Here is a 21,943-nt window from a genome sequence, read left to right as displayed (position 1 = left end):
CAGACAAGTGGAGGCCCTGTTGGTATTTTATTTTTTATTAACACATGTCATCTGATGATGGAAATTGATCAATTTGGATCGATTCTGTTTGATTTTGATTTGAACAACTCTCAATCATTTTCAAAATCGATTCAGACCCAAAACCGATTGTGACAACATTGATCCGGGGTATAAAGTGTGGCGCCGAGGCACTTGGCTTATAACTTGGTCTTGTTGACCACAAACTACAGCTGGTTCAGAGAGGAAGCACAAAAAGCATGCATGACTTGCATGAAAACTGCATTGCGTGAAGTAAAGAAGAAGGTGAAGGACAAGGTTCAAGATGTGGATTCGTTGGCAAAGATGCTAGAATGAATGAGTCAAAGATGTGCTTCGTTGGAAAAGAGGTTCATGGAGCTTATGCAATGTTTAAATCAGTAAGAGAGTGAACCAAAGCATGTTCCTAAAGTTCTGGGCAAAACAGAGTTGTTGTGCAACCCATAAAGTGACAACAAAGACCTGAATCAAGTGGGTGATTTAGTGGCATCAACGTCCATTGGTTTTTTAACCTAACCTACTTGAAGTTGATTTTTTCTAGTTTACTCCATGTCTCAAATGAATCATTTATTTCCCTACTACAATCGTCACTGTGAGATCAAATCATCATACTACACTTGATTGAGCTTTCTTTGGATCCATTCTCATTCTTTGGATTCATTCTCATTTGTGTTAGCAGATCTACATCTATAAAAAAAAATTGCAACAATTTATTGAGTATAGTGAAATTGGAAAAAACATAACCGAGATCCAGACTTAAGGGCAAGCCTTATCCAATACAGGGAGAATAATGCAAGAGCAAAGCAGCATGCAACCCAGGTTAATAAGAGATCAATTTAGATCTAGTTTAGTTTAAGGTTTTTTATTTGAGTTTATTTAAATTTGAATATTTTTCTAATGTATCCATCTCAAATCCAAAATAAACTTATAAATACTCATTATAAAGGTTTCTAGAGTATTGGATGAAATTATTGATATCTTTCTTAATTTTATGTTTTAGTTAATTGCCGATTTTCCATGTTTTTGCATTTGTAGGAGTAGCATAACTTAGTTGTTTCTTCATGAATCTGATACGAGATTCATGTCAAAATATCAGTTCCGTCAGCTGGACAGTTAGAAATTGATGTTGACTTTCAAGTAGCAAGTGCAGTTGAAAAGCAAAATGTTCAAGCTAAGGTACTGAAGAAGATGTCCATGCATCACCGCAACCAAACCCCCAAATCTCACACACAAACACATACTAGCTTCTTTTTTTTTCTGAAAGGCAAGCTGGGGTTAGGCGGACCTCTACCAGAACAACAGCCGCCCCATGTGGCAGAGGGATGCGATCCTGGGCCTTCAGCTTGACACAGTACCCCGCTTACCACATGGGATACCACCTCGGGGCTCAAACACATACTAGCTAGTGTTCACACACACACACATGAGAAAGCGAGAGTCGATCCTCCAAACAATGAACCATGCCTCCATGTCAGGCAGATTTAACTAAGGTTACCAAGTTTGTTAGCATTGTGCAATGAGCTCATTGACAGCAAGAGCAAACAAATAAGACATACTTCTTCCCCTAAACGCACCATGTTTTATCTATCAAATCCCTAGAAAACAAGTACCTGAACCTCGCATTATATGGTGACCATTCTATGGTTTGTGCAGTCTTTCCTCTAGACTTACTATTTATGCATTTTGAAATAGCATCATGCAGTTTCTTATCCACATTCCTGGACACCCAATCAAGTAAACGGTCAGAGTTGAGAGATGCCTCCTTGGCATACCTTTCTAGCACCTTGGGAAGCAATACTTTCCTAGATTTGTTCACCAACACATTGGCTTGAAGGAACTCTTTCATTGCCATCTCCAGCTCCTCATTCACATTTTTACCAGAGTACACTCTTAGCTGCACAAGGTGTATTTCAGGTGACACGCAAAATTAGATAAATGGTAGTCCAAAATCCAGCAATGGTTTTGCTTCAAATCATTACCACTGGGTCGGAGCGGGCGCCACTACAAAGAGCAAAGCAAACAATGGGCTGCGGCTCTGGAACACTGAGCTTTGAACGAAGTAGTTGCCCTTCTCCTGATCTCATTCTCAGGGCTGTTGACAGGATGGGCTCAAACCACTGCGAATTTGATATGAAAGAACTCAAAAGCTGGTTCAGGAGCTAAGTTAGCAAATAAGAAATTGTTCATGTATCTTACACGTCCAGTGCGAGGAGTTCGGAAGCATAGTATGAAATGCTCAATAGAGTTGGCACTCACTATGTAACCTCCAATATTATATGCAGCCTGTAACAGACAAATTGTTACAATGAGTTGGGCACCATTGTTAGAAATTTAAAGCTTGTCAAGAAGAGAGAAGAAACGGTTGTCCATTATATAGATGCTGACATAAATACGTTATAAGAATCCCCATCACTAACCATACTATACTCAAACACCACCTACTAAACTGTGACAGGCCTCAACACCGAAACTCATAATAATCGCAATAAAAAAGAACCCTGGAGTATCACAGGCATTCAATAATGTGCAATTTCATGGTAATTCAAGAAATTATAGAAGATGAAAGGCAAGGAATTGAACTAAATCCAGCACGTTTTATAATGTCATTTGCTGTGCCTTGTAGTCAAAGAACACTGTTGCTCACAGAATCTAGGAAATACAAGCTGAAAATGGAAGAGCGACCTTATGAAACAAGGCCATCCTTCTCACAGAACTCTGGGGGATCCCATATGCTAGATGTGCCTGCAGAAGATACCACATGGCTTAGGAGAATGAAGAATCACATGTTAGCTAAACACCACAACAACCATTTCTGAGAGAAGGAAATCATTACGTGCATAACAAGAGAATTATACACATTAATCCAGAACGCGGTTTTGGCAGTTCTTCCCATCTGACTCATGTCTACTCTCTCAAGTTGCCCTACCAAAGACCTGAAACATGCACGGACACCGGCAAGCATAATAAAACATGTCCACGTTTTCAGCATTCTAAATAAAATTCAAAGCAATATAATATGAACCAAAAACATGAATATCAGCATTTTTAAAGGCTTTTTGTTCAAAAAAGTAAAAAGCAGAACATCACAGTAAGTTTAAAAAACTCCAGAATAATTTTCTCAAAATAATATCATGATATTCTATCAGCAGGTTCATGTTTCACAAACAGTTTTCAATTTTATTGTCATTTTTTATTTTTTTTATAAGCCAGCACTTCCCTGAGATTTTCCGGAGAAAACCCCTCGCTGGTATTGTTACAAGACCAATATCTTTTACTATGCAATGAACATATTGCAGCAGAAACAGTATATCTGGCATTCAGAGTTCATACCGGTAATTACTAATAATAGCACATGATGCATGGGAGAAATTATTTTTCTCTGTGGATATCCATGATATCTCAACCACCGATTTACATGACCAGTTCTGCTCATCCCCACCAATATATTTTGGAAGAATTACATTGGTCGATGACCTTGACAACAGTGGATAACCTTTTCTTTTTGGCTCTTTAGAAGCTGAACCTTGCAACCAGTGATATATTGCAGCCATGCACCTAACCAACTCTTCAGACAATTCACAAGGGCTCTGGTATAAATGATCCTTTCGTGTACGAGAACCGAATAATGTATTCACAGTAGATGCTCCGTTCTGACCCTGAAAATACAGTAATCATAGTATCATATGATCATTCACATTACTTATCTTTATCGGGAATGTGATGATCTGTAGGTCATGAATGTGGCTTTGCAAGGCTGGGGTAAGCACATGCAGAAATCACAGGCCACGTAAGCATAAAATGGTGTGCAAGAATGACCAACTTATGGTAATAAACGTTTTGATCATTGAAATCATGAAAAATAGTTTATTGGCCTATGGAAAATCCCAGTTGGTGAGCAGAGCGACAAATATCATGAGATTTTTAAATGCATTATACAAAAATTGTTGTAAATAATAAAATCTTTAGAAAATGTGATATATGGAAAATACCATGAATTTGTCATTAAAAATGAATATATCACACTTTTATTTATTCACAGCAATTTCTTGGGGGGAAAACCTGGATTACATTTTATTTAATTTTGTTATTTATATTCTTCTTTTTGTATTTTCATAACATTTCTATTTTTTCAAATATTTTCCCAATAAAAACATAACAAAAGAAACTTTAAAAAGCTCCTGATAAAATGCCATTTAAAACATATCATTATGTTGGCTACAAATGCATCACATGAAGCAAGGGCCTGAATCTCAAGTAACTTTCCCAGTTTATATGTATGCAAGCATGTGTTTGGGATGACCTTATAGAAGGGCAAGACACACAATTCACCATATCAAGACGCACTTATTTCCAGTCATACCTTAGTGCAATCATGAAAATGGCTCTCCTTGTCCACGTACATTTTACTGGTAAAGAGTGAATTACATCTGGTCTTACATGGCTGCATTGAACTCTTTCTTCCATTATCCCTTATGGATGACAGAACTTGCAAATGTTGCAAAGGGAACTTTTTTGAAGAGCAAAATGAGCTAGAAATTATGCTTGGATGCTTGCGTGCTTCATTTTTGTCATGGGCTGGAGAAATTGCCCCTGAATTTTGTTCTGATGATGTCTTGCTGATACACTGATCAACAATATTTCTGTAGAGAGATAGAACATGTTGTTCTCGGTTTGCAACTTCTTGTTCAAGTAGCTCGATCTCTGTTATTAATTCTCTAGTCTGAAAAAATCCAGAAATATCAGAATCACTACCTACTGACATTTATACAATCAATCAGGGTAGCAACTACATGCTTGGAAAAACAATGTTGCTTTGAATGCTACTAAAATTAGAAGTCATATCATGTTTTCATAATCAAATAAATTAATTTCATTTCTTAAGCGTATTCCATAAAATCCCGAATGCCAATCTATAATTAGACAAGATTTCAAAATCAGTAATAAGTAATTTTAATATTCAACATCTCTTGGGAAAGTATTGCGAATGCTTAAAAAAAAAAGGAAGGAAGCACTGAACTGTTCTGAGAGGATTTCAAAAAAGATCTGACCAATTTTTCTGAAAGGACAATTTTTTTTTACTTTTCTCATTGAAGTGTGGGGAATGATTCAATCTTCATTGGTTGGCATGCATCATACATGTCTTAACCAAAGGTTCTAAACCAGGCTGGAACACGGCTAGAGCTACAGCTGGAGCTTCATTGCTCAAATCAGGACAAGCCTGAATACCACAATGCATGGCTTGGCTTGGTTCGTTTGTGCGTCATCTATAAAAGCATCGTGTTCATTCATTCATTACCACTAGTACAACAAAATGAGAAAAAACAATTTTTGTTCCATCCATGGTAGATCACGATAATCAAATGTGAAGCCATCCATAATAGAGAGAAAATTTCCCATGATTTTGACACAAAATTAGTTCTGTGCCATCCTTGATGCATATTTTGGTAGTATAAATTTTAAGTGAGCAAATCGATCCATGGTGGAGCATATCAAATATGGAGTTTAGAAGCAGTTCTCAATCAGTTAGCTGCTAACGCAATGCCTCTGCCAGGCCATACCTGAGCAGTAAAATGCCTGTGTCCTGGAGACAATGTACTTGAAGCACGACCCATTGCTCTCTCCAGCATATTCCGCATAGACCTCTCATGAACAAGGCGCATTTGTAACACTTCAATCTACAAATTCCACAAAAAAAAAGATAAAGTTTGAGACACATCTCACGTAAAAGTTAACACGAAATTGTACATCATGAACCATCAGCTTCTCAAATAAACCATACTATTAGAGCAACATATGAACTTCTTACAAACACAAATAAGGATGCAATTTTTTTTCAGAAGTAAAACAAAAAAGCAGTGGCACTGAGATCAGGAACAGCATCCAAATAGAAACATACCAAGAACTGCCCAAGGAGGAAAGACGAAAGGAGGAAAAAAAAAAAGAGAAAAAAAGAGGGGGAAGAAAAAAGAAACAAAGTTGCAAGCTTTCTTTAAGAAGTCTAAAACTGTTTCCTTATTTTCTCTAACATGGCAATTCAGCCTGGTTAGAACAGAAAAGTGTTTCATGGAATTAAGCCTGCACTGCCTTCAAGTCCCTTCTTTAACAGTTGCACTGCAGAACTCTCAAACAGACACACACCAATGCATAGATGCATACTAGCATGAACACCCACAAACACACCAATTACCGCCTACAATTAATTTTGTTTCCAATGAATGGAACACTTTCCTTGTTATAACAGAAAGGAATGGCCTTGGGTTAGAATAATCTCATGGAAGAGGCTAATAGAGGAATCCTTATGTCCTAGGGACTCGGCCAACTGGCACTCGCGTCAACACATGCAACGCAATGCGGGTGTGGCACACGGTGCAATCAATCTAGCCCTGGATGTGGTCAGCGCACCCAGGGTCATTTTTGTCCAACTTTTGATATATATATATATATTTGCCGCACCCCCACACTCGCACCAGCACACACACCCATGTGACATAGAGGAATCCCCATCCCTTGGGTTGGTCACTTTAACTAACAAGAGTGTGTTATATTCTCTTTAGACACAATGTGGGTCTCTTGATTGCAGAGAGCCTATGTTACCGTGACACCCGCACTTAGGGTGCCGTACCCGTGTCGACATGGGTACTGGTATCTGGACACGGCATTTGTTGTGTCTTATATTATTTTATATTATATTACATATTATATTTTCAACATATAATATATATTTTCAGTATAACATATATAATATATATTTTTCAGTATATATTTAGCAGTGTCCCCATACCCACATTTTTTGGAATTGCGGTCTCCGTACCCAGGTGACATAGCTGAGAGGGCAGAATATTAACAAATTCATATCTCATGATACTGTGGCAGATAGCTCTCACAATTGTCTTCTCATCTCACACATATATGTTGTACTTTGCTCTTCATTTTAACTAAGTTGAAGTTCTTTTTCCTTCAAGATAGAAAGAAACGCATGCTGTCACCAATTAGATTTGGAAGCATTTGCACAAAACACAAAAAGGCCGATTCCCGCAAATGTCCAAGTATAAGCATTGCATGTAAAAGCTGTTCATAGTTGTACACTTCAAGACTAATATCACATGCTACCTTAGAAGACCAAAAAGGATGTCTCCAAGCAAGAGAATCATATGGCCACAAAAGCGGCATCCGAGAGTTGTGAAAAAACTAATCGAATCTGCCACTAGCAAAATCTTGCTGCATACACAGCATGCCCACCAACTTGTAGAAGTTAAAAAGAAGGAAGATAAAGGTCCTGGCATGTATGTGCATGACCTACATAACTGAAACCTCAGATACATCTACAAAGAAAACAACACTTCTTTCCAAATGCATACAGAAAATACTTACATCATTCTCCAAGAAAGCACGATGATCTGATCCAGTTCTAACAGTGGTATATTGCTGAATGGGTGTGGCATTGTAAACCTTAAAATGAAGGTAAGGATCCTTTAAAAGACTATGGAAACAAAGCTTGTAGCTTGTAAATGCATAAAGCTCGGCATGAAAAATGTTAAGCTGTACAAAGATTTGTCATATACAGTAGGAATATATACTTCAGTATCACCTGTTGTCCACTTGGATCCCCAGATTGAGGAGCCCCCGACTTTGCAGAATCCGAGTTCCTGTCAGATGCACTACAAGGATATCAAAGTAAGGCGCTTTGTGCAACAAGTTTACGACCAAACTTAAATCATAAAGAACTTTATGCAACAAGTTTAGGACCAAACTTAAATCATAAATCTAAGATAAGCATAAGTGCCAGGTTTGTGTTTTTCGTCCCACACATTATGAAATGATCAGGACAAAAAAAATCCTAGAGATCTACCAAAAACAAAAGAGGAAATTTTAGAATAGTTTATTGGTTACCAAATTAAAACCTTGTCTATAACCAAAATACAAGAGCCCATTATTATAAAAACTAAATCCTAAAAAATTCAGCCCAGTGCATTGAGAGACCTTGCACATTATTTGACCACAAAGCACAAAACTGAATAAACCAACTCTTCAATCTATTTGAAGTGAAGCCAATGGATAAAAGAAAAAGAGACCAACATAAATAAATAAATAAATAAATAAATAATCAAATAAAATAAGACTGTCATATTGCTATAAATCACATAGCAGCCCATTATCTCCCAAGGACGCCTTCGGCAGGGGTCAAGGACCGAGATGCAAGAAAAATGTCCAAATAAGAAAGACCATCTTAGAAACCAAAGAAGCCAATAACACCAAACTATTCTCTTCTATTAAAAAGACACCAGAGCCCCAACTTCAACGCCAAAAACAGGAGGGAGAAACAAAAACAGAAAAAGAAACCCACCAATTTTCTTCAGACAATCCAACACACCAGTTGGGATCTCTCAATGCATATTCTAAATATATAATAACAACAATAATAAATGAAACAAAACTCCGCTTCTTCCTACCTTTTAGAACGCCTATGTTGTGAAGCAGTATCAGTAGTGATAGAAGAAGAAGTAGTAATTTTAAGATCATCCACGTTCTTGCTTCCTGCAGTTAACTTATCTGCACAGGGAACATCCATTACCACCTCACCAAATAAAAGAAAAAAAATACCGTTCCTTCATTCACATTCTTTAATTCCAGAATTTACACCTCCCACAGACACCAATTCAAATACCCATTAAAAGATCATGCAAAAAACACAGTACATTTCAAGTTTTTTTTCTCCTTTTACAAAGATTGTCAGAGGAAATAAATTACATCTCAGAGATATACTTATGTCCCGCTTGGATCCAAGGCAGGGAGTTTGTTGAAGCAATAAATGACGGGCATTAATGAAGCTGCCAAGATGGGCTCTATGATTCAAGCATCTAAAGAAAGTTGGAAATAGTTAGGCTGCCTTAAACCATTTGAAATTTCACCAACTTTCGGAAGGAATTTATTAGTGGGGGATTCTTTTTAAGAGTTTGTGAGAAGATGACAGCAACCCCTGAAGGTCTCACGGATTAAATTAAAAAAAAGAAGAAGAGGGAGCAACAGAATCGACAACCAGAGAGACTGAGTTGCAACTTGTGTTGTGATGAGCAACAGAATGTCACAAATATTGGCAATATTCTCGATATTTTGCAAGGCCGATATCACCAATTGGGGCTCAGCTTGTCTGGCAAGAGCAGTTTTCACGTCACCTTGTGGTGGAACGTTGTGAGTAGGGATGGCAGTGGATAGGGGTGGGGGGCATGTTGGACATTTCCGGTTTGGCTTTGACACTATAGATAATGTTAGTGAGGGTCGAGGTTACATCCCACATTCAGTAACCACTCCTATTTTTCATTATAAAAAAGAGGGCTAAGGCCGTATGACGGGGCAGGTTACATGCCCCCAACACGCATTGTAGCTACAGTGCGAAGCACCGTGTATGGGACCCCTGCACATCACCTTACACCCGCAGCCGAGTGTATGGGTCCTGACTGAGCGTCACGCGGTGCTCAGTCGGAACTCGAACATGCACTGTAGCTACAATGCATGTTCGAGAGGGAAGACGCAACACCCTCTCAGTGAAACAGTCTATTACTCACGTTCTTGAAATTTTTGTTTGGGTTTAAGGTCTTACCATATATAGGGCTCATCATGGGCGTCGATAAGCTAAGAAGAACGTCGAGCACCCGCACATTGCATCAAGCATGGCGTCTACCGAAATATGTGTATTTTTTGTATTTCAGTTTCATTTTTAAGAATATGCCAATATTGGGTTATGGGCCCACACTCATTGTGCATTCCACTACACATGTGGGTATATTAAAAGTAGTTGGTTTATGCTAACCGATGTCGACGTATTTGATTTTGGCTGCAGACATAGACTCGAGCCTGCTAATGCAGACTCATGTTGGAAAAAAATTGGCTTTCCCACAAATGTGAATCGATGGAGGCAATACAACGATGACAGTGGAAGAAAGGTAAACAAACAACGAAAAAAAAAACAGCACACAAAGATTTATATGGTTCTCTCTCAAACAGAGGTACGTCCACGGCGACCAATAGGTCAACACCTTCCACTATTTTCAAACAGAGTTTACAAAGTGGTCAAAGGACATAAGCCCTTACAAACACACGGTGTAACAAAATAAACAAAAGAGGATATACCTCACTGAAGAACAAAGAACGAATGCTCTGAAGAACTAGCTTCATGAAGTTGTCCTGAAAGAAGTGTAACAACACTTCTTGCCTTTGTTTTCTTCATACCCTTTTGGTACCCTAAAAGTGTTTCTCACACTTTTTTCCTGCTTTTTTTAGCTCTCACTTTCTCTCTCTCATCCATCCCTTAAATAGAGGATGAAACATGCATTTAATGCGGAAGACTAAATATCTTACAAAACTTACAATGCGCCTGAATCGCCTTATCACAAATCGTTATCCAACGAATACTGAAACAAATCGCTATCCAACAAATATTGCAAATCGCGATCCAACGAGTACTACAAATCGCTATGCAGCTAAAAGCACTAACCACAAATCGCCATCGACAAATCGTTGATCCTCAAAACTCTGAATAGTTGAATCGTCATTCAACTGTGAGGACTTCTACAAATCGTTATCCAACGAATACTATAAAACGTCAAGAAGATCAAGCATCATGCTTGAGAATTCTGCCGCGATAATGAATATGCATCAAACTACTGATGATGCCATAAATAATCAGTTATCAGACGATCCATTTTCAAGATAGATGGATCCCATAAAGAGGGAAATCCAATGATTCTCTCCCTTCCCGACTTATGAGGAGACTTCTACCATTTCTGCTAGTAATCGACACTTCTCAAGCTTGTCCTTGGGCAATGCCTTAGTCAACATATCTAATGTATTATCATCAGTGTGAACTTTCTCAAGTTGCAACAATTTGTCATTCAAGACATCTCGAATCCAGTGGTATCAAACATCAATATGTTTTGATCTTGAATGAAATGAGGAATTCCTACTCAAGTGAATTGCACTCTCGCTATCACAGTGAAGAACAAACCTTTCTTGCTTCAAGCCCAACTCTTGCAAGAATTTCTTCAACCACAATAATTTCTTACTTGCTTCTGTAATGACGATGAACTCAACTTTCGTGGTGGAGAGAGATACACATTTTTGTAATTTTGACTGCCATGTAACTGTACCTCCTGCAAAAATAATCAAATACCCAGAAGTAGATTTTCTACTATCAACATCACTAGCTATATCAGAATCTGTAAACTCATCGAGAATAGGTTCACCATTTCTAAAACACAAACTCATCTTCGAAGTGCCTTGAAGATACCTTAGAATCCATTTCACTGTTGCCCAGTGTTCTTTCCCTGGATTTGACAGAAATCGACTAACAACTCCAACAACATCAGCTATGTTTGGTCGAGTACAGACCATAGCATACATTAAAGAACCTACTACCGAAGCATATGAAATTTTTTGCATCTCGATTTCTTTTTCATCATTTACAAGACATTGACTTGCGCTAAGTTTGAAATGCCCTGCAAGAGGACAATTAACAAGCTTTGTTTTATCCATGTTGAACCTCTCAAGAACCTTTTTGATATAATTCTCTTGAGATAACCAGATCAACCCATGTGATCTGTCACAAACGATTCTTATCCCAAGAATCTACTTTGTTGGACCAAAATCCTTCATGGCAAAGGTCTCACTCAGTTCCAACTTCAGCTTGCTTATCCTGCTGATGTCTTGACCCACAATCAACATATCATCCACATAAAGCAAGAGAATGGTAAAATTTTCATCTAATTTTTTTTTCATAAACACACAATGGTATGTGGCGGTTCTTGAATATCTATGTTCAGTCATAAAAGAATCAAACTTCTTATATCACTGCCTTGGTGCTTACTTCAATCCATACAAGCTCTTCTTCAGCTTGCAGACAAGGTGTTTTTTGCCCTTGTAAATGAAGCCTTTAGGTTGCTCCATATAAATTTCTTCTTCAACTTACTGTACAGAAATACAGTCTTTACATTAAGCTGCTCAACTTTTAAGTTCATTGTTGCTGCTATACCAAGCACAGTTCGGATGGCAGACATCTTAACAACTGGTGAGAAGATCTCATCAAAGTCAACTCTCTTTTTCTGACCAAAACCTTTCACGACAAGTAGTGCCTTGAATCTAGGTTGAGAGACGTTCCCATCAGTCTTTTGCCTGAAGACCCACTTGTTCTTCAACACCTTCTTCCCTTTAGGTGGCTTTTACCAGATCAAAGGTGTGATTCTCGTGTAATGAATTCATTTCTTCTTTCATTGCCTTGAGCCACTAAGACCTGTTTCCATTCTCCAAAACTTCTTGAAAAGTTTCTGGCTCTCCTTGATCTATAATCATCATATACTCATTTGATGAGTATTTTCTAGATGGTTGTTTCTCTCTAGTGGACCTCCTTACTGGAGTATGAGGAAGTGACTCTTGGGGTGTTGGCTCCCGCTCAACTCAGCACTTTCTTCCTCTGCATCATTATGAGGAGGTGGCATCTCCTCTACAAAATCATGAACAGTTGGTGTATCAAGGGGATCTAAGTCAACAAGATCACTTTTACTGGACTCGGATGACTCAGACTTACCAATGTCTTCAATGGTTTGATCTTTCAAGAAGACAACATCTTGACTTCTGACCACCTTCTTATCAACAGGGTCATATAGTCTGTAGACAAATTCTTCATGGCCATAGCCAAGGAATATGCACTGCTTGGCTTTTGGATCAAGCTTGAACCTCTCTTCCTTTGGAACATGAACAAAAGCTCTGCAACTGAACACTCTTAAGTGATCATAGGAAGCTTCTTTTTCAGTCCAAACTTTCTCTGGAACATCTCCCTTTAAAGGAATAAAAGAAGACAAGTTGATAAAATCAACTGTTGTCCTCATTACCTCACTTCAGAAAGATCTTGGCAATTAAGAGTGTGACAACAAACATCTGACTCTCTCAAGAATAGTATGATTTATTCTCTCAGCAACCCCATTTTGTTGAGGCGTCATCATCACGGTCCTTTCATTCTTGATGCCATGATTGATGCAATATTGATTAAATGGCCCAATGTATTTGCCACCATTATCCGAGTGAACACATTTCAATTGTCTGTCAGTTTCTCTTTCAGCCATAGCCTAAAAATGCTTGAATACATCTAAAACTTGGTCTTTAGTTCTCAGTGTATAAGCCCAGACTTTCCTAGAGTGATCAACTATGAAAGTCACAAAATACAATGCACCACCAAGTGTCTTGACCTTCAAAGGTCTACACACATCAGAATATACAAGATCTAGAACATGAGATTTTCTAGATGCAATACTTCTTTGGAAAGAAACCATATTTTGTTTACCATGAAAGCAATGAACACATGGTTCCAAAAATGTACTTTCTACCCCTGCTAGGAGCTCTTTCTTGACTAAGACTTGCAACCCCTTCTCTCTCATATGCCCAAGCCTTCTATGCCATAACTCTGTGGATGCGTCATTCTCTACAACATTCACAACACTCTTGCAAATCTTTGCTTGCAAAGTGTAGAGAGAGCAAGTCTTTGTTCATCTTACTACCACCAAGGAACTTTTGGTTCGCTTCCATCTTTCGTCACTGAAGGTATTGTTGTAGCCTTCATCATCCAACTTTTCGGCAGAGATCAGATTCAGTCGAATGTCTGGTACATGCCTAACATCTTTGAGCAAAAATTTGCAGCCAATGTTTGTTTTTAAGCAAATGTCACCTATGCTAACAATCTTTGACACATCTTCATTTTCCATTCGAATATATCTGAAATCACCTTGCGAATAGAAAGTTAAGAAATCAGCCCGCGAGGTAACATGAAATGAAGCTCCAGAATCAATTACCCAATCAGTCTCTTGATCGATCAAATTGATGCTAGTACCATCACAGATAACCATGAGCTCTCCATCTGTGACTGCGGCTGTGACACTTTGCTTTTCTTCTGAGCTTTTCTCTTTGTTCTGCTTCTTGAACTTGAGCTTCCTACACTCCCACTTCATGTGCTCTTTCTTGTGGCAATAATAACACTCGACATCTTTCTTTGAACTCGAGTGTGAGTGACCGCTGAATTTGTCATGATAGTGCAGAGTCTTGCTCTTACTCCTTCTTCTCCCCCGATTTTCAATCACAAGTGCCTCCAAGACGGAAGGACCTGATGATTTTCTCCTAGTTTCTTCATTCAGTAGACTGCTGGTAACTTGGCTCATCGTTACCGTTCCATCAGGTGCAGAGCTACTAACTGTGACCACCAAGGTTTCTCAACTCTCAGGAAGGAAACTAAGAAGCAACAAGACTTGCAACTCATCATCAAAAGTGATTTTCATTGTAGCCAACTGATTTATAATACTTTTGATCTCATTTAGATGCTCTGCAATAGAGTTGCCTTCTTTATATTTGAAGTTCACAAGCTTTCGAAATAGAAAGGCCTTATTCACTATCGTCTTTCTATCATAAAGACTTTCCAGTTTGGTCCAAAGACCATGCACAGAAGTTTCTGTGGATACATGATGAAAAACATTATCATCAATCCATTGCCAAATGAAACTAACAGCTTTCCTGTCTAGCTTTTTTCACTCATCTTTCATCTCTTCTGGTTTGCCACTATCACCCTCTATAGGTCTATCCAAATCTTTACAAACTAAGAGGTCTTCCATTTTTGTTTTTCAAGTCATCTAGTTTGTGCCATTCAAACTGATCATACGACCGATGTTGTTCTCCATGACTTCACACATAAATATAATGAACTGAGACTAGAGGAACCAAGGCTATGATACCAGATGTTGAGAAAAAAAACTGGCTTTCCCACAAATGTGAATCGATGGAGGCAATACAACAATGACAGTGGAAGAAAGGTAAACCAACAATGGAAACAAAAAAAAAATAGCACACAAAGATTTAAGTGGTTCTCTCTCAAACTGAGGTACATCCACGATGACCAATAGGTCAGCACCTTCCACTATTTTCAAACAGAGTTTACAAAGTGGCCAAAGGACATAAGCCCTTACAAACACACGAAGGTGTAACAAAATAAACAAAAGAGGATATACCTCACTGAAGAACAAAGAACGAATGCTCTGAAGAACTAGCTTCATGAAGTTGTCCTGAAAGAAGTGTAACAACACTTCTTGCCTTTGTTTTCTTCATACCCTTTTGGTACCCTAAAAGTGTTTCTCACACTTTTTCTTGCTTTTTTCAGCTCTCACTTTCTCTCTCTCATCCATCCCTTAAATAGAGGATGAGACATGCATTTAATGCGGAAGACTAAATATCTTACACAACTTACAATGCGCTTGAATCGCCTTATCACAAATCGCTATCCAACGAATACTGAAACAAATCGTTATCCAACAAATATTGCAAATCGCCATCCAGCGAGTACTACAAATCGCTATGTAGCTAAAAGCACTAACCACAAATCGCCATCGACAAATCGTTGATCCTCAAAACTCTGAACAGTTGAATCATCATTCAGCTATGAGGACTTCTACAAATTGCTATCCAGCAAATACTCCAAAATGTCCTCGAGAAAATCAAGCATTGTGCTTGGGAATTCTGCTGCGATAATGAATATGCATCAAACTACTGATGATGCCATAAATGATCAGTTATCAGACGATCCATTTCCAAGATAGATGGGTCCCATAAGGAGGGAAACCCAACAACTCAGGCATGCAGTGCTACTAACGGACCAATGACAGCGAGTTGTCGATGATGGCAGGTAGTACGAATGGGACCGGCATACAAAATGCTTGTTTCCTACCAATGGCTGACAACCTAGCCATACCCTGGCTGGTCAGCGGTCGCAAGGGTTGGTATGTGCTCTCTTGTTCCCTTCGTAGAAACAACTTTTGTCGAAAAAAAAGGAGAATCAGGAGAAGCTCGCCCACCACCGGTCACTATCGGACGACCCCCATGGCATCATTTCCTTTTCTTTTTTTCCATTTGCATAGTGTAGCTGGGGAGGGGAGTCGAACGCTATCATCGTCGAGACCGATACTGGAGGATCCCCATCACCGGCGACCATGTTGTTTGGTCGCCGGTGGCAACAGCCATCACTAACGACAGAAAAAAAAAATAGTCAAGGCCGATTATTATTACCTACTGATGGATGTTGTTGTTTGCTTTCGTCGAGGAGGTGAGGAGGCTAAAGTAAGTCGGCAGCCTCACCGACGCTGCTGGCTGCCGGAAGCCCTTGCTGTTTTTCGTCGTCGTCAGACTATAGTGCTAGCCGAAGCCCAATCCCTCATTAGATGGGTCTCTTTCAGAGGGGTTTCGGCTAGGGGTCGTCACCGGAGGGCCAGCGATGGTTTTTGTCGTCGAGCATCATCGTTTCACCAACATCTTCATCAACGTTTTTGTTGCACCGAAGAGAGGTGAAAGGGCATTTTCCCTTTTTGTTTCTGAGAAACCAACGCTCGATTTCTCGAAAGTCGAAAACCCCCTTTTTTGATTAACATTGTTTTAGTAACTCGGGCCAGACAAAGTATTCCAACCCAGTGACGGGATCGATTCAGACCCATTTTGGGTGGATCTGGTCTGCCAATATATCGGGTCGGTCCTGACCCAGGATCATACCTGAACCCATTAGAGTTTTAGGTTTGGGTTTGATCCGAAGAACCCCAGTCCTATATGGATTGGGTTCGACCCGATTCCTGTTTGGACCGGGTCAGACCCGAAACTTGTTTGGATCAAGTTAGACCCGAATCCTGTTTGGACAGGGTCAAACCCATATTCTTTTTTAACCAAGTCTTGTATGGACTGGGTCCTGTTAGGACTAGGTTTGGGTTTAGTCTTTGGTGCGGATATACATATATGGTATGAATAAGTTGAAACTCATAGGGTTGTTTTGACTCAATATGACCCTGTAGATGTGTCTAACATAATCAATTTGTTAGATGCCAACCCTTGGATCATGTTTATTTTAACCAAAAAAAATATTTTTTAAAAAATAGTTCAAAAATGACATTTTTTTTATGATGAGGAACCTCGCCAAAGCGAGAAATACCCTTGGTGGGGCCCCATGACCACCCTGCCTTAAGTAAATAAGTGCTTCAATTTCCATAATTGACTCTTGTATCAACTTGAGAGGCATGTCTTAAATCGGAACTCGGGTTGGGCCTGGGTCTCGTATAAAATTTCACAAACTATACTTGGATCTTGTATTAATCGGACCTTCGAGTTTGGACCCAGGTCTTAATTGGGTTTTCTTATTATCACCATACCCAGACCCTATAGGGTTTGGTACGAGTCAGGTCCGGGTTCAGGTAAACCCAATCAGTAAACTCAGGTTGGGTCTAGAACTGCCACTTGCAACAAGAAATGTGCATCCAAGAGTCATTTCTACCAGATAAAGGGAACCTTTATGGGTGGAACCATAAATAACCATAGGTATGACACTAGACCAACTCTATGCAAGTCTAAGCTCTTCTTTCACTACAAGAATTCTGCGGATTAATGACAGACTTTATCCATCGCTAATTCGTTGCAAATATGTTTAGCGATGGATTGATGATGGCTTTGTGATTGATAGCGTTCGTCGCAATTTCCTGATTGCTAATTAGCGACAGAACTTATCTGTCACTACTTTCGTTGCCAATTCATGACGGATTAGTGAATGTCATGATCCGTCATTAATCTATCGCTAAATAAGAACTGATTTGGTTTTGCAATAGATACATGTATGTCGATAATCCGTCGCTAAAATTTAACGATGGATACGTTTCTGTCGCTAAATTATGTCGTCAATTTATCAAAAAATTCGCGATGGATTACATTCCATTGCAAAACATCAGCTGATTCAGTTTTTGAGACAGATAAATATTCAACCCTAATTCGTCGCTAAATTCGAGATGGATATTAGCAGTGAATACTATTTATCATGAATTCGTAGCAAAATTAAAAAAATATATATTTGAAATATAAATATCGATAAAAAAAATTTCGTTATACAATTTATATAACCTGTGTATAAAAAATAAAGTACACATAAAAAATACATATACAAAGCATGTGAAACAAATTTAGCACAAGTTATAAGTGAAACAAATTTAACAACCCACTATAATCATCGCCAAGTTCTAATTAGTTACAAGTGAACATATACAAAGAGTTTCGTTTGAAACAAGTACGTGAAACAAATTCAACACATGAATCTAATCATCGCCAAGATTTGGAGCATCATCATCTTCATTGTCTCGATCTGTCCCTTCATCAATGCCTCCATCAGCTCCTCTACGTTGATCATCTTCAGCATCCTACAAGAGAACCGAAAGGCAGTCAAAAAACTTTTATAGTAATTCAATCATGCATATATGTGTTATAAGGCAGTAAAAAAACTTTCATAGTGATGAAATGATGCTTATATGTGTTCTCAGGTTGTCAAAAAACTTTCATAGTGATTCAATCATGCATATATGTGTTATAAGGCAGTAAAAAAAACTTCATAGTGATGAAATCATGCATACGTGTGTTCTAATGCTAGCAATAAAAAGGCATAGTGATTCAATCACGCATATATGTGTTTTAAGGCAGTCAAATTTTTTTATAGTGATTCAATCATGCATACATGTTTCTAATGCTAGCAATAAAAATTTATAGTGATTCAATCATTCATACCTAATGGGCACCAGAGCTCATGTTGAATGCAGACGAAGTTCTCTTGTCCCGAAAAAAGGTGCACAACTCATTATGGATAAGGTTGAGAATGACTTCATGTACAAAGTCACGCATTGTGTCCTGAGGAAGCTGTCGGACACCATCCCAATAAACAACAGGGTCAATTGGATGGTGGGAGTTTATACTAGCGAGAGAACTTTGAGAGCCCTGACTTCATGAGGCAACGACTGGTGTGGTATTCATGTTACTCTCAAACCCAAACATACGACCCTTTTTGGGTTCACCGGTTGCAGTCACCCATGTTGCATAATTAAAAGACAGATGCTGAGTGGAGTCATCGTCATATCGTTCTACCATCTGTTGCTCGTATGACTCCTACAAAGTGATGATTACAGTATGAATTAATAACTAAGAATTACAATGCTTATGATAATGTAATTCATGGTAACTTGTATATTACAATGTTTATTAATACATGATCAAATCGAAAATAACTTCCTGCAAGCATGGATACAGTCACGTCAAACATTGCAATACATTCAAATCATTCATATCACAACAATGTCAAACATATACCTACAATAAACACACTCCAATATCTCGCTAACTACAACCATGACTAGCATGGTCTCCGAAATACAAACATAAGAGCATATGAGAAAGTGATGTAGTATGTTTTATAAAATATATTTCACTATCTCGAGTATGCTTCCTCATCACTTATTTGACTTTCATATTCTTCTTCTTTCTCCTCCTCATCTTCGTCATCTTCGTCTTCTTCTTCATTGGCATGTCGAACTTTATTTGCATGTTATCTCATATGTTTAGTTGTCCTTGAAGACATACAATCGTTGCAATCTAGGGATGAAAGGAAAGTAGCAAAGTTACTTGTATGGCACTTCTTTTGACCTCGTGCTAGCATTGTCTGGCTTGAACCGAGGATGCCCACATAATGGACATGAACTGCTATTTTCTTGTTCTATGAAATATAACATGCAGTGATTTGGACAAGCATCTATCTTTTGATACCCCATACCTAGAGCGTTGACCACAACCTCCGTACGATAAAAATTTTATGGCAATTTCTCATCTTTGGGCAACATACTCTTCACAATAGAGCATAGACGGTTAAAACATGATTGACTCAAATTATACTCTGATTTCAAATTCAGTAGTTGAAGAACTACAGAAAAGATAGTGTGACTCTCGCAACCATTCAACAGTGGCTCATCAACATCTCTAAGTAAGTCATAAAATCTATTAGCTACATCGTTTATTGCTTCTTCCTCTACCCCGTTGGTACATCACTAGGACCCATAGCAGAACCCAGTTTTGATCTTGCGACATCAAATATCAAATCCACATATGGATTATCATACACTACATCCACCCATGCGTCAAAATTGTTCTAAAATTCTTCACCATGAAGCGTCCAATTCTGATAATCACTCACAAAACCCTTCATGTATAGGTGTTGTCTAACGCCATGAGGTTCTACAAATTGATTGTTATTATACATCGTGCAGGAGCACCTGATCCGACCGGTGGGATCCACTGTATTGACACTTGCCGTTGTAAATTCAATAAAACTGTCAACATCATCCATATATTCAAGTGATACCTCATTATCGACTATCCTACGGTACATCAATTCACGGTTTGCAGTCATTTTATCCTATGATGTTACAGATATTATCCTAACCAGTTAAAAGAGAATCATAAGAATGCTATTTGGTTTACAAATCTGTTAAAAATTCTTGTTTGGTGATTGTTGGTGAGCATTTTTTTTGTTTCAATTAATGCACAAATTTTCTTTCCCTCTCTACCACAAACATGTTTAACATAAAATGCAATTTTATGAATTATTATGCATGCATTGATAATTCAATATTTTCGTGTGTAACACCAACATATCATATTTACACACATCATGAGGATATTTAGAAAGATGAAATCACATTCATAAACACGAGACATTCAATTTAAGCATGTTTTCATGAAACAATTTCACATGAAATGCATAATCAAATCTAAAATAACTTCATGCAAACATTATAATACATTCAATCATTCATATCACAATACTGTCAAACATGTACCTGCAGCAAACACACTCCAATATCTCGCTAACTACTATCATGCCTAACATGGAATCTGAACTACACAAATAACAACACTTTTATTCTCATATATTCAAATCATGCTTGGCATGATCTCCAAACTTCAGCAAAACAATCCTAGATATCCACAATTAAGTGTGTGTGTGAGCAGAAAAGTGTTGCATCCAAGAAAGTAAATTACATGTGACGTGCTTGCATCACTTACTCACCACGAGTATTTACCCGATTTGCATGCTTTTGCATTTGCATTCTTTTTCTTTCTTTTTGCATGGCATTTTAAGCCGCATGTGATGCTTAGCATTAACCATCACGCATTTTGCTCTACTATGCATGTACCTATAATGACAAATATTGTCGACCAAAGACAAAAACACAAGCAGTGAGCTTCGCCACGCTCTGCCTAACGAAAGGGGAACACGACAGAGGGTAGAGCCCCCTTCTCCTGTCGGCAGAAGAACCACTCAGGTAGAGGCTTCACCCTCCCCGCCCGACGAGAAAAGACAACAGCAGGGAGGCAGAGCCCCTGCCTACTGAAAGAACCAAGGATAGGGGGCTTCGCACCCTGCCGACTGAATGAAAAGAAAGAAAGAATGGGGGAGGGGCCGAACCCCTCCCTCGTAACTCAAGCAACAGAGAGGGGGTCTCGTCCCCTCCCTTACGAAGAAGGACAAATGGGAGAGGGTTGAGCCCCTCCCTCAAAACCGATTTAAATGCAGACATGGAGAAGAGGGAGGGGGTCTCGACCCCTCCCTTACGAAGAAGGAGAAACAGAAAGGGGTTGAGCCCCTCCCTCAAAACCAAGAAAAAAAAGACAGGGAGGGAACTCGACCCCTCCTTAGAGAAAATGAAGGAACAGGTGGGGCAATGACCTTGCCCCTGCTTGTCGAAAACACCCAGGCAATAGGGGCAAAGCCCCTGCCCGCCAGAAGGAACGAGGCAGAGGCCCAAAGCCCCTGTTGAAAAAAATTTCACAAGTGGCAGGGGGTGTGTCCCCTGCCGACCTGTCGAAAAAACTGGCAGGGGCTTTAGCCCCTACCGACCGGCCATGGTTTGTCGACGGGAAAGAACGACAAACCCCTGTCGGTCGACAGAAAAGAAAGAGAAGGAGAAGAAGAAGAAGAAGGCACCTGAGAAAGAGAGAGGGGGTGAGAGGTTACCTAGAGAGGTGAATGAGGGTTCGA

General features: G+C 39.0%; 1 protein-coding gene across 1 annotated transcript; it reads right to left on the bottom strand.

Moving 5' to 3' along the window:
• Positions 1-1,518: 1,518 nt before the first annotated feature.
• On the bottom strand, positions 1,519-12,086 carry LOC149821670 (electron transporter, putative (Protein of unknown function, DUF547)). The gene is made up of 13 exons (XM_089981395.1): positions 11,999-12,086; positions 11,181-11,249; positions 8,487-8,586; positions 7,625-7,694; positions 7,408-7,485; positions 5,595-5,711; positions 4,397-4,756; positions 3,367-3,692; positions 2,870-2,969; positions 2,719-2,778; positions 2,233-2,319; positions 2,016-2,153; positions 1,519-1,930 (listed from the first exon to the last, which is right to left on the bottom strand). Exons 1-13 carry the CDS (start codon positions 12,084-12,086, stop codon positions 1,601-1,603), a joined length of 1,923 nt encoding a protein of 640 aa, XP_089837521.1. The 3' UTR covers positions 1,519-1,600.
• Positions 12,087-21,943: the final 9,857 nt, after the last annotated feature.

Source organism: Nuphar pumila, chromosome 11 (genome assembly GCF_984573655.1).
Source record: "Nuphar pumila chromosome 11, dmNupPumi1.hap1.1, whole genome shotgun sequence".
NCBI classification, from domain to species: domain Eukaryota; kingdom Viridiplantae; phylum Streptophyta; class Magnoliopsida; order Nymphaeales; family Nymphaeaceae; genus Nuphar; species Nuphar pumila.
The sequence above is the reverse complement of the archived record's forward strand: the minus strand, read 5'-3'. Positions and strand labels throughout refer to the sequence as shown.